The sequence below is a fragment of the Callorhinus ursinus genome, unplaced genomic scaffold (genome assembly GCF_003265705.2).
Source record: "Callorhinus ursinus isolate GAN/ISIS: 27379988/994484 unplaced genomic scaffold, GSC_fseal_2.0 scaffold13, whole genome shotgun sequence".
NCBI lineage: Eukaryota > Metazoa > Chordata > Mammalia > Carnivora > Otariidae > Callorhinus > Callorhinus ursinus.
This window is the reverse complement of record NW_027397075.1, coordinates 37,272,716-37,286,987: the sequence shown is the minus strand read 5'-3', so window position 1 is coordinate 37,286,987 and position 14,272 is coordinate 37,272,716. Positions and strand designations below refer to the sequence as shown.

Below are 14,272 nucleotides of genomic sequence, written 5' to 3'. Positions count from 1 at the left end.
TCAGACTCTGCTTTTTTTATCTTTCATTTATTTTCTCTGTTCTTCAGATTGAACCATCTCTATTGATCTGTCTTGAAGTTCACTGGTGCTTTCTTCTACCATTTCCAATTTGTTAAGATACTGCAGTGAATTTTTTTTTTACTTCTAGAATACCTTGTTTTTTTATATTTTTTCTCCAGTAAGACCCGTTATCTGTTCATTCAATATGAACACATATTTCTTTATATCCTTTAACAGGACAATAAAAGTTCTTTTAAAACCCTTTTTCTGGGGTGCCTGGGTGGCTCAGTCAGTTAAGCGGCTGCCTTCGGCTCAGGTCATGACCCCAGGGTCCTGAGATCAAACCCCACATCGGGCTCCCTGCTCGGCGGGAAGCCTGCTTCTCCCTCTCCCACTCCCCCTGCTTGTGTTCCCTCTCTTGCTGTGTCTCTCTCTGTCAAATAAATAAAATATTTTAAAAAACAACCTTTTTCTAACTTCAACATCTACATCACCAATATTTCCATTGATTACTTTTTCTCTTCACCAAGGATCATATTTGTTTCTTAACAGATATCTAGTAAATTGGTTTGTATCCTGGACATGATGAATGGTATATTAAAAAGACTCTGGAACTGTTCATATTTCTTTTAAGCTGATTGCTTTTTGCTTTGTTTTAGCAGGCGGTTTGGCCGAACTTAAACTCTCTCTCTGTAATGGTCAACAGCTGAAATATATTCAGTTCTTTTAGCCTTACTAGGCTACTTTGACCTTGCTGCAACCATGTGTAGTTCAACTGTCAACCAGAGATTTGGGAAGAATTTATGTGCAGAATTTGGTGCTCCTTCTCTGTAGCTCTCTCCATCCTAAAATTTCTCCCCTTTTTTCAGCTGCTTACGTAGCTCTAAACACTATCCTTTGGTTCTTCAAGGCAGTATAAACTTCTGGTTTTTGTCCAAATCCAAAATTCCAACCATTGGATGGGGCCTGCCATCCGGCCGAAATCCGGGCAAATAAAAGTGTCATTCCCTCTTCCAGATGCTGAATCCTGTCCAGTTTCTGCCTACTTTTAGATATTGATCTAGTATCTTCAGAGAGTGAGTTTTTTAAACTTTGTCCAGAATTTATAATATTTATCTTCAAGATTGTTCCAATACAGGCTACTCAGACATATCATCTTATTTGTGTGCCTGAGTTTCTCACTAGATTTCAAAAATCTTACAGAGACTTTTTATGACTAGATCCCCAGTGCCTCCTTCATTTCCTTTTAATTTTCAACATGTTCCTCATATTTACCTGTTCTTTTCTGAGGGCATTATCTGTTGTATTTTTAGCTCTTGCCATCTTTGTAGTTTAGTCTTCATTTTGGAAATGATTTTTTTCTTGTTTCTAATTCTGCCCAATCTATTATCACTTTATTTCCAAATTCATATATTTCAGATATATGTTGTTCATGAAAGAACTTTCTTAATGTATCTTTTTGTATCACTTTCTTAACGTATCTTTTTGAAAAAGCAGGCTTCAGTTTTGATCTGTATTAGGGGCATGCATTTCTGACATGCTTTCACTATCTATAGATAAATGATTCTTCTCCTTATTCTCTTTTTTTCTTAACACAATGAAGAAGTTTGGCCCTGATCCTCTTCTGTTGCATATCTTACATTAAATTCATTTTCCTAATCTGTAGAACATTCTGGATGGCTTTTCTGCTTCAGACCTCCTCCTTCTACTATTTTCATATATTGTTAAAAAATATAGTATTGTAGTACAGCCACAGAAGTTCCTCAAAAAGTTAAAAATAGAAATACCATATGATCCAATAATTTCACTATTGGGAATTTACCCAAAGAAAATGAGAACACTAATTTATTTAATTTATGCACCCCTATGTTTACTACAATATTATTTACAACACCCAGAATAATGGAAGCAACCTAAGAGTCCATTAGATGAATGGATAAGGAAGACGTGGTACACACACACACACACACACACACACACACACACACACAGAGTATTACACAGCCATAAAAAGGATGGGACCTTGCCATTTGCAACGACATGGATGGACCTAGAGAGTACTATGCTAAGTGAAATAAGTCTGACTGAGAAAGACAAATAACACATGACTTCACTCATATGTGGAATATTTTAAAAAATGAATAAACAAACAAAAAGCAGAATCAGACCTGTAAATACAGAGAACAAACTGATGGTTGCCAGAAGGCAGGGGATGGGGAGGATGAGCAATTGGTGAAAGGGAGTGGGAGATACAGGCTTCCAGTTATGGAAGGAATAAGTCACAGGAATAAAGGCACAGCATTAGGAATATAGTCAGTGATATTGTAATAGTGCTGTATGGTAACAGATGGTAGCTACACTGGTGGTGAGAATAGCATCATATTTAAACGTTGAGCTGCCATGAAGTACACCTGAAACTAATGTAATATGGTCAACTTCACTCAAATTTAAAATTGTATATATACATATATAGTAGCTTGTTTTTGAAATATTCTGGCTCTCGTCTCTTAATCCTACTTACATCTGAGCCCTTCTTTTTCTATGGTCCCTGTCCTGCTTAATTTTTTTCTCTTGTCTGGTCCTACCTGGAAGGGACCTCTGGCCTGTCCATTTCAAGAATTCACAGAGGTTACAATGCTCCAGTCTGATTCAAGCCTTACCTTGAGATACTCTCTGCTATTAGACTGATATTATCCAGTTTCAGTTGCTATTTTCAAAATGGCTTGCTCTACTGTCTAGTGAATTATCTGATGGTTACTTTGTAACTTTTTTGTTCCCAGATCCATCAGAAATTGGCTCCCCTGCTTCCCTGTTTTCTCCTGACACAGACACTGGCAACATGAAGACCTTGTGGCCGCTGGCAATTACTCCCCACACAATTGTTCTTAGAAAATATATTACCCAATTTTGTTGTAGATATTGTCAGTGGATTTTTAGTTTTGCTATCTAGTTTTTCCGTCTTTATGTGGAGCCTCAGGAAAAACCAAAACCTATGCTGCCACTGCACTATCTTCCCTTCAATTAGCAACTGAACAAGCCATTTTGAACAAATGACAAACTACTGAGCAGGTAGTTCAAGAGGGCAAATCCCACAGGTATAGCTTTTACATCACACTGGATAAATAAAGGGTTAAGCAAGTGTTTCTCCAAGTTAGAACAAAAGTTAAAATAAATCTATACTTCCTATATACTTCTAATCATGAAGCTGAATTTCTGCCTGTTTACTAAGAAAAGCAAAGAGCTTTGCTATAACATTAAAAGGTTTGTTTTAACTTCTCCAGAATTGCTGACTTGTAACCTTAACACCTTGAACTTTTATTACAAGCTACATTTGACTGTGGTATAAAACTATTCACTCTGAGTTGTGAATCTGGCATAGGAGACTGATTTTACCCATAAACTTTATGGTAATTAAGTCATTCTTTAACAGACTTTATTCTGGAATTTCATTATAAGGTAAGTTAATTTGCTGGTTCATCAAAAAAAAAATCAAGACCCCTTGTTTTAAGTCTATTTGAAATAAACTGTGTGGCACTAAAAGATTCATATTTTTAAAACAATGGGAACTTAAGTTTTCTCCATCACTATCCAGGGGATGATGCCCATCTTTTCAATCTTTCTTTCTTCTAAGAGTTAATATTTACTGAATAATTTACTATGTGGCAGGCACTGTTCCAAATATTTCATTTTTAAGTCATTAAAACTTCGCAAAACTCTCTTAAGTAATATTATCCTGACTTTACATATCATTTATAAACCAGCACATACAGGTTAGTGTATTAACCATTATGCTGTAGTAGCTCACAAAATCTGTTTATATCTGGAAATATATGACAGTTTTCATGGCACAGAAGTTAAGATTTAGGATTCTGAAGCCAGGCTGCCTGGGGTTCAAATCCTGACTCCACCCATTACTATCTGACCCTTAGGCAAGTTACTTCTCTGTGCCTCAGTCTATCATGAAAATCAAATGAATTACAACATGAAAGGCATTCAGAATAGAGCCTAGCACAGAGCTAACATGTATACAGATCTTACCATTTTTTTAAATTGGATATAAGGCAGTGTCTAAATTACCATTCTGCAACGTGATTTTTTCACTAAACAGATGATGATTCCATGTTGCAGAATAAACCTAGTTCATTTTATCTACTATTCCATCACATAAATGTCAATCTCCATTCTCCTATTGACAGTCGTTTAATCTGCTTCCAGTTTTTCATTCTGCTGCCAGGTTCACATCTTATGCAGATCTCCACGTGCACACACGTAAGAGTGTCTCTAAAGTATGTATGTAGAAGTGGAAATGCTAGATCATTGGGGGTGCTTGTCTTCAACTTTACTTGCTACTGTCAAAGTTCCAAAGGGATTTTGTCCCACGAGCAGTGGATGACATATTCTGTTTTTCCACATCCCCACTGACACTTGGCATTGTCAGACTTTAAAAATAAATTAACTTTTATTCTAATAATACTATTAAATGGTAAAGATATCCTATATATAATGAAGTACTTATAAAGGATCATATTCTTAACCTTTTAGTAAAGAAAATGATAGCAAAATGCAAAACAAAATGTTGAAGTTCTAGAGCATAGGTGGGGGAATCCAAGGAATAGACACAAAATTTCTATCCACCACAAGAAACATAAGACATAAAAAAACCATGGTTGATGAAAAAGAAAATACTCACCTCAAACTCTCTGAGCAGTTTAGAAATAAGCAAGCCCTCTGGAAACTTGGATACAACCTAATAGAAAATAAAATACAACATAAATAGACACTATTAGGATGCTGGCTAACAAAATATCAAAATAAGACATATAAACTTATATAGTAAAAAAACAATAACATTACTGAATGAATTAAAAGTCACAATATTTTTTAGATCAGTTTCCAGTTTTAAAAAAGGATGCAACCAAAAAAAACAAAAAAAAGGCTTCCAACATTTCCAGAGTCAAGAAATCATTCTTGCACAATACTACAATGCCACAGGTCTCCAGAAATTCCTACGATTCTTTAGCTCATATATTTAGCTTTAGCTCACATAAAATAAAAATCCTACAGCATAATTTCAAGCATTTTATTTTATTTTAAAGATTTTATTTTTATGTAACTCAATACCCAGTGTCAGGCTCATACTCACAATCCCGAGATCAAGAGACACATGCTCTACCAACCAAGCCAGCCAGGCATCCCTCAAGCATTTTAAATGGTAGAAAAGAAATAAAATGGATACTATAGAAAACTTTGAAAAATACAGTTAAGCAAAGAAAAAATTATCATAGTCATTGTTGCCCATATGCACATTAAAATACCTGTATTTAATATAAAAATAAGGTCATTTCTATAACAAGTTTTTTATCATACCATAAACAATTTTCCATGTCAGTAAATATGGATCAACATATATACTGGCTATAGAGTTATCAAATTATTCCATATAAATTTATTTACTTGATCCTCTATTTATGGTTGTGTCCTTTGCTTTATGGTCACAAATATTATAATTATTTTCATATTTGCATCTTGCACACTTGTCCAATTATCTTTTAGGAAAAATTCCTAAAAGCAGACTTACTCTATCCCAATAAAGTGTAAAAAGTTTTGTTATCCCAGATTTTTCCAAATATTACATGTTTCATTAAAAAGGCTAAATCAAGCTTCAGAAAAATATAAAAACGATTCCAAAATCCTGTGACCAGGGATAATTGTTGCTGCTTTTCATAAATCATCCTTTCAGAAACCTTTTATGTAGACACACACATTATACATGATTTTACATGAAAAGAAAATACTAAACTTGCTATTCTATAAAACCTGTTTTTGAAGTCAAACAATATGTCAAGGAGATACTTCCATGAAAATTAATTGAGATATACGTAAACTTTCTTATGAACCTCACGATACTGTCTAGTTTCGGTAGTTAATTTAACCAATCCTTTACCAATGAATGTTTAATTTTCCTTTAACTTTTTGTTACCATAAGAAATCATATTGAACATTCTTAAATAAATAATTGTTGGATACACAATATCCAAACAAAAAAACAGGGTTTGAATGTACCATGGTTTTTGCATTTCTCCCAGTAAAACCACGACATCCAAAATGGAATAATTTAAAGCAGTAAGAGTAGTAACAGCACTCTGATCATTCAAATAAGAATAGCTCCCACCAAAATTTTAAGTGTACATACTCTTTAGCCCGATACATTAACGGCCAAAGAGCTTTCACAAATTAACAAGGAAAAACAACAAATTAGGCCAAAGATATGAACAGGTAATTCACATAAGAAATATAAATGGCTATCAGTTTATCTTCTAGATCACTAATTCATTCTTCTGCCTCATTTACCCTGGTTGTTAAGAGTATCCAGGTTAGACTACATCTCACTCATAACACTTTTAAGTTCAGTCTGATTGGCTCTCATTTCTGCCCTTAGAGATTCTATATCACCACTAATGGTTTTCTCAAGCCTAGCTATTGACTTCATAATTGCTACCCTGAAAAGTCTATCTCTGATATCCTGCTTATATCCATATCCATTAGATCTGCAGGAGAAATCATTGTCTCTGGTTCTTTTCTTTGTTAGGAGTTCCTCCTCCTAGTCATTCTGTTGAGGGGTGGCTGAGGGAATATACAGAGCCCTAAATATCAACCACAATCCAGGCAAGATGCAGCCTGGGAATATCTGGAGCAGTCGGAAGCCACCACCGAAAAAGCAAAGCCAAAATGAAACCCAAGAATAAAATTTATGAAATTAAAAATTTTTTAAAAACATTAAAAATTAAAATTTTTACAGCAGGTGAGGGGAGGAGGGGCTATAATCTCTCAATGTGGGCAAGGTAGGGTGTTTCAGTACTTCCTGGGTATATTTTGTTCTCTTTGTTAGAGGACACTACTTCACAGAGTTACAGGGAAAATAAAACTGGTACATATATAAAGGTAGCATTGAATAGGGAAAAAAGGACTACATTGAAATTTTATCTATTAAAAAAATATTTATATATATAAAATTAATAAATTTATATATATTATGTATATATTTACATTTATATATAGGCCCCTATATATATATATACATATATATATAATATATATATGTATGTATATAGACCCCGGAAAACAAATTGAGAATCTCAGAAGGGAGGGGGTAACCAGGTGATGGGTATTTTCTAAATAATTTTGAGAACATTAAAAATTATTAGGAGTAATTTTTTTTCCTGATCTTAAAAGAATAGCCACTCCATTTGCAATATACTTGAAAAGATCAGGTATAATTATAAAATAAATACTCATAAGCAAAGTAAATTTAACCACAAATGAGATCTAAATGTATAATTAATTATTCATATTCATTTCCCAGAAACAGAAAATACTTACAAATCTTATCTTATGTTTTAGTTCCTGATTGATAGTCCCTCCAGGTCCAAGTTGTGCAATAACTGATTTGAATGTGTTCTCCAGCTACGGAAAAAAAGAAAAAAAGTTCAAGTTATAATCCAAAAAGAAAAAGATCAAAGGTAAACCTGAACAATATGTAAAAGGAAACCTCTATCACAGGAAATGTCTTTCAATCAAATGGGTAAATTCTTAAGCGGCACTATAACATTTCATACCATATAAAATATATTTAGAGCAGATGGAATCTATAAAACACTCTGCAATTTTCCAGGATAATTAACATTCTCTGAAACAATTAGATTCTAGAGTATTCCATTTTTCAAACTCCTACTCAATCTCCTACTCTTACCCAGAAAGGAATTTTGTTACTCATTTTTTCTGTTTATAAAAATTCGATGTTTATTAAACACATGCTTAGTGAATGCCAAATGCAAGGAAGGGACTGACTGATGGAAGGTCCTAGGAGGCAGGAAGGAATGTGAGCCAGGGTAGGAAGGAAAAGCTCTTCTGTTGTAACAGGAAAGAAGGGAGAAAGAACCAGGTGGGATACAGAATGTAGGGTCAAGGTAGAGTGACTAATGGCTTCAGTATCCTGAGTTCAGCAGCAAGGCCCACTCCTAAGAGTTAGAGGGAAAGGGGAGACAGTTCAGGCAGTTGAGAAAGCAGAAAAATAAGGTGAGGAAATGAAAGAGGATTATCCAAATGCAATAGGCAGGGAGTAAAGACAGGAGAGGCGCAAGCTAAGACAACAGGGGTCTAAGGATTTTAGCTGAGACAAGCCAAAGGTATAGAGATCCCAATAAGGTTGAAGGTGATGTACAAGACTATTTGGAAAAATAAGCCGGAAGCTCAGGCAGTTAGGTCAGAGAAGCATGACAAACATGCAGACAGCCCCACCCGGAGAACAGCCACGGCAGGGGAGGCCTAAGTGAATCAAAGACCGTGGATTCGCATTTCTCCCAGTAAAACCACAACATCTGAAATGGGATGACTTAAAGCATTAAGAGTCATAATGTATGTTTAAAGATAATAAGCGGGAAAAATAGATGCTAGGAAAGACTACCTAAAATCTTATCACATAGACAGAATCACTATGCATATTTTTTCCTTCTATACTTTGTATTTTTTCATCTTTCTTCTTGTTTTCACTTGGCCTGTCACTACTTACAAACTGTATAACCACTTAGGTCTCAGTTTCTTCACCTGGAAAATGAAGACGATTTCAGTATCTTGTAAGGTTATAGGAAAAGGGGCTGGGGGGAGGGAGATCAGATTCCTAGGATCATATCACTAGCTTTCACAAAAAGCCTCAGCCCTGGGGCTTATGTTCTTCATACTTCTTCGGCATCTGCCATCAGAGAACTCGCCAAAGCTCTCCCAGTGAACAGTTAAGAGAATCAAAAGAGAACTGATTCTTCACATCCCGACATGCTCCCCTCATTAGAAGAATCAGTACAACTTCTTGTATTATCACTGTTTGAGGGGACCAAAAAAGGTCACGGCACTGTCATTCCTCTCAAGCCACTTAAAATTAAGTAGGGAAATGAGATAAAAGCATAAACTGCCATAACCTAAGGCTGACTCTGGGCATCACTAAAGAGGGACAGAAGCACAGAGGACCTATTATCACATTAGGTTATAAATATAGGGAAAGCTTCCTTTTTGAAGGGCCTTGAAGGGTGGGGGGGACACTGCAAAGAAGGGTGGTAGAGACGGCAATGAAGCCATAAGGAACATCGTAAGCACAGGAAAAGGGGAAAAAAATAACTTGCCTGGAGGCACTAAGGAAGTAGTGGAAGAGAATACTGAAGAAGAGAGAAGGAAGTACTACAGAATACCTTAGGTGCCAAACTAAGGAGTTTTACTTGGTTATGCAGACAAAACCTCGAGATTTTCAGCAAGGGAAAGACACTATCAGAATTTTAATCTGTCAGCAGAAAATGGTATTAGAGGTGGACAACCAACGGGGAGCCCAGTGCCAGTCTCTGGAGGGGAGTCTTAGACTAGGAAGTAAGACTAGAAAGAGGGGACACTATAAAGGTGGAATGCAGAATGCATAGAAATTAGGAAAGAATCCAGTGCAGGTGCTGATTCGAAAGGGACGAATAATAAGAGACCCAGGGAAACAGGCTCAAAGACAGCAAGTTTTAGGAGGAAAGCTAAAACACAGAGGTAGGTTTTTGCTGGTTTTTAACAAATTCCAAAAGTGTGGGGAACTGGGAGGTAAATGACAGGATGAGAATTACAAATGTGATTTTTCTCTCTGGAGTGTGGCTTGTGACAGGGTCAGCAAACGATAGCCCAGGGGCCAAATCTGGCCCACCATCTGTCTTTGTACTGCCCATAAGCTTGGAATAGTCTCAACATTTTTAAATAGTTGGGGGGGGGAAACATAAAATGAACATATTGTGACACATGAAAATTATATGATATTCAAATTTCAGTATTTATAAATTTTACTGGAACATGCCACACTCACTCATTTATATATTATCTACATGGACAGAATTGTGTGTTTACAACAGAGACGATTTGGACCTCAAGGCTCAAATATTTACCGTGTGGCCCTTTAAAGAAAACAGTTGCCAGGTCTGGGCTTAAGGCAGAATTGTGTGTTTACAACAGAGACCATTTGGACCTCAAGCCTCAAATATTTACCGTGTGGCCCTTTAAAGAAAATAGTCGCCAGGCCTGGGCTTAAGATGTCAAAATGATAGGCTCTTAGCTAGGGACAGAATGCTTCTGGAGAAGGGAAAAAAATGTATTTTTTTCCTCAAGCTAGAGCACTAAATTAAGCCGACTTTAAGCTGAATGGGGTAGGGAAGATTTCTTAAAGTCCAGCTAATCTTGGGGGTATCTATAACTGGAGGGTAGAAGTTATAATGAGGGGGAAGGGCAGTAAGAGAGGAAGGTAATCAGTGATAGACACCAGGAAATAATCAAGAGGGGACCCTGACTTCAATAATGCTTGTCTCAGTTGCCTACCTAGCAAACACAAAGAATGGATAATAAATCAAGTGAACAAAAATATTATAGGGGCATAAGCAGAGATGGAAAGTGATGGGGAAAAAATACCATATACAGATAGGAGCCTCTAGGATCAGAAGAAGAGGCAGAGAAGAGCTTTGAATCAAAAGATGATACTCCTCAAAAAAATGGACAAAACATGAATAGGCAATTAATAGTAACATTAAGCAATAAAAGCATGATGCTTAACCTCTAATAAAAAGACATTAGTCAAATATAGTAACTTGCCTATCAAATTGGAAAATTATTTTCACAATAATGCCCACTTATTCAACAAAAATGTCCTGAACACATACTATGTGCTTCACAGTGGATATACAGGGGTAAATAAAATCAATATGGTCACTGCCTTCCTGGAACCTGGTAGTCTAGTGTGGGGAGACAGACATGAAATAATCATAAATATAATATATAATTGCAATTATGATAAATATCATGAAAAGACTCACAGAGTGTCATGAAGAAATAATATGCCCAAAGGCATTAGGAAAGAAATGGGAGATCTAACAGACTGGGTTAGTGGGGAGGGAGAGGTCATCTACACTGTGGATTAGCAAAGGTACAGGAGAGACGCACAGTCCACACATACCTTATCTGAGTGCTAACTGAAACAACTTTTACGGAGGACAACCTAACTACATAAAAATACACATTCTTTTTGATGCAGTGATTGTCACTCCAGAAATTTATCCTGTGAAGTAATGGAGATATATGCAAATTTGAGCAAGATTTTCATCACAAGGTTATTTTTAGTAACACTAGAAAGAGCCTTAATGCCTAACCAAGGTTACAAGTTAAATAAATTACGATGCATCCTACTGCCATTAAAAATTATGTTGCATCACAATACTTAATAATGTGAGGTGTTCACAACTTACAGTTATGACTAAAAAAAAAAGCAGGTCACAAACCTGGGCCAGAATGATGCCAACTTTATTTAAAAGTAAAAAAAAAAAAAAAAAAAAAAAAAGTCACTTAGCATAATACTCTCTAGCTCCATCCATGTTGTTGCAAATGGCAAGATTTCATTCTTTTTTATGGTTACTATTACATTGTGTGTGTGTATATACACCACATCTTCTTATCCACTCATCAGTTGACGGATACTTGGGTTGTTTCCCCATCATTTGTCTATTGTAGAAAATGCTGCTATAAACACTGGGGTACAAGTACACTTTTCAAAATAAGTCAGTCAGAAAGACAAATATATGATTTTATTCATATGTGGAATTTAAGAAACAAAACAAATGAGCAAAGGGGGAAAAAAGGAGACGGGGGGGGGGGGCAAACCGAGAAAGGGACTCTTCACTGTAGAGAACAAACTGATGGCTCCCAGAGGGGAGGCGGTGGGGGTATGGGTTGAAACAGGCGATGGGAATGAAGGTGTGAACTTGGGACGCACGCCGAGCGATGTATAAAGTGCTGAATCACTACACTATGCACCCAAAACCAATATAATACTGTATGTTAACTAACTGGAATTGAAATAAAAACTTTAAAAGAAAAAGTCAACTTTTCTGAGTGATAAAAGCATAGGTGGTTTTTTCTTTTCATCTGTGCTTTCCTGTATTTCAAATTTTCTACAATCAATCTCTATTACTTTATAATATAAAGTTTAAAAAAAAAAAACAGACACCTGGGTGATATTTGGAAACATGAGGGTGGGAGCATTTTGGAAAGAAGATGCATGAAGCCAAAAGCAGAAATGAACAGAAGTGACATCTTAGAGGAATATACTACAGCCCTGTGGCCATATGGTGAAACATAAATACATTTCTGATAAAGATCACAAAACTGGCACAGACACATATAGAAGCAAAGTTTTCAACTGCTGAAATATTTACTAGGTACCTCATCTGACAAGAAGCCAGGCAGTATGGAATGTGACTTGCCATACTGAAAATTTCATCCAAACTCACAAGAAAACATATAGGGAACAGCTACTTTTAGTTGGCCAGGGAACACAACTTCCAAAAATTGCATTAATGAACCCATCGAACAGCTCCTGCTGACAGTAACTGTTTAATATATCCAGTTGCTTGTCCAGGATACTCTTAAAAGACAGTTGGGCCAGGTCAATCAAGGAAAATAAAAAAGCATCTTTTCTTATATGCAATACCAAGCACACCACATAATGCACATAAAAACTATCAACTCTTTGGTTGCAAATTTAAAGTTAGGTGCAAACTAACACCCATCCCTGATTTTTAATTCATTAAAGATCAGATCTTCTTCTATAATTCCAGGTTTACCTACTTTAAACCTCACGGTGAATGTTACAATGAAGTTTCCTAATGTGTAATGTAAGATGGGAGTAGAGTAGGATGGGGTACTCTTAGATACAGTATGAAGGCTAGAGAACCCAGAAATGCCAGATCCCTATTCCTTGACCAAACATTCTTACAGGCAATGACCTATTAATGGAAGCAAAGTAACACCATGGTTAGCTGTGATCTGGGACTACACTCAGACAGAGCATCTGAGGCTTTATTCCCTAGAAAATATGACTAATCCATACTCATTCATTCACATTTTCATTCTCCATGTAAACTTCCTCTCAGTCAATATAAAGGGAATTTAATAGAATGTGGTATAAAGATTATTCACATCTTGCAAAACAGAGTGTAAACTGTTCTAGCTGTTTGCTTCATGAAACAAAGCATGGCAATGACCAAAAGGCAGCAGACCAAAGATCACGCCTGGTTGTTCCACTCAGAGGTGAAAGATGAAAAAATACTAATACTCACTTGATGAAGGAGAAATTTATTTTTATTCTTTTTAATAACATGTTTCTCTTATGACAAAATAGCATATGTTCACTGTGGAAAAACAAAAAACAGAGTATCAAAAAGTCTGTAAATGTGTAATTTAAATTTGTTATAGATCTGTTCTTTTTCTACACTAATACATACACTTGTAGAGTTCTAAGTAGGACCACAGAGCAAACTGTTAGACCTATAATTTTGAAGAAATGTCAAGTTGTACATTTATAAATAGGATTATGTAGGATCTGATAATTATGTGGAGTCTGTCCTGCTAGCAAATTAAAATACATAGTTTAGGAATTAGAGCCCACTCTTTGGAACAAGATTCAAACAGCTCCCATGGCAAAAACTTCAACTGGCGGTGAAATGTGGTTACTAGATTGCATAGATGAGGAATTCTTGGAGCTGCATGAAACTCAAAGGAAAACAGTTACAGAAAAAGTGTCTGTGCATCCCTCTCATCCTCTCCTTGGAGCCATGCCAGGATCAAAGGTCCTGTGCATTTGTTATTGCCTGGTCCTGACAGTTACAGGCAGGGTCTTCCCACCAAGTTCTATGGAGTTTAAAGTCGTTGAAAAAAAAATTGTACTATTATTCTTTAACATTTTTTCTGGAATTTTTAATCAGTACAATAAATTTGGAAGATAGAAGAACTTCAAACACTGGAAAAAACAAAGCAAACTTATCTTTCATTATTGAGCTTTACACAGTTAATTTATTTGGACTCAATCATTTTTGAGTTTTGCTTTGTTAGGGTGGGTACTATACTAACTGAATTGTGTTTCCTAGAATTCATTATGTTGGAGCCCTAACACCCAATGTGATGTTTTTTTGTGATGGGGTCTGAGGGTGAGTACGGTATACACACACATACATACACTTAAACACACAAACACACACATACACACACACACACACACACACACACAGGAATACTATTCAGCCATAAAAAAGGAAAGAAATCCTGCCATTTGTGACAACATGGATGGACCTTGAGGGCATTATGCTAAGGGAAATAAGTCAGAGAAAGACAACCACTGTATGATCTCACTTATACACAGAATCTAAAAAACAAAACA

General features: G+C 36.0%; 1 protein-coding gene across 1 annotated transcript in view; it reads right to left on the bottom strand.

The window, feature by feature from the left end:
* The window catches only part of TDRD5 (tudor domain containing 5), an 89,630-nt gene that overhangs the window by 58,963 nt on the left and 16,395 nt on the right, over positions 1-14,272 (bottom strand). The window contains exons 5-6 of the mRNA XM_025878182.2: positions 7,381-7,464; positions 4,691-4,747 (exon numbers count right to left, since the gene is read on the bottom strand). Coding sequence (XP_025733967.1) covers positions 4,691-4,747; positions 7,381-7,464 — 141 coding nt within the window. The remainder of the gene's footprint in view (positions 1-4,690; positions 4,748-7,380; positions 7,465-14,272) is intronic.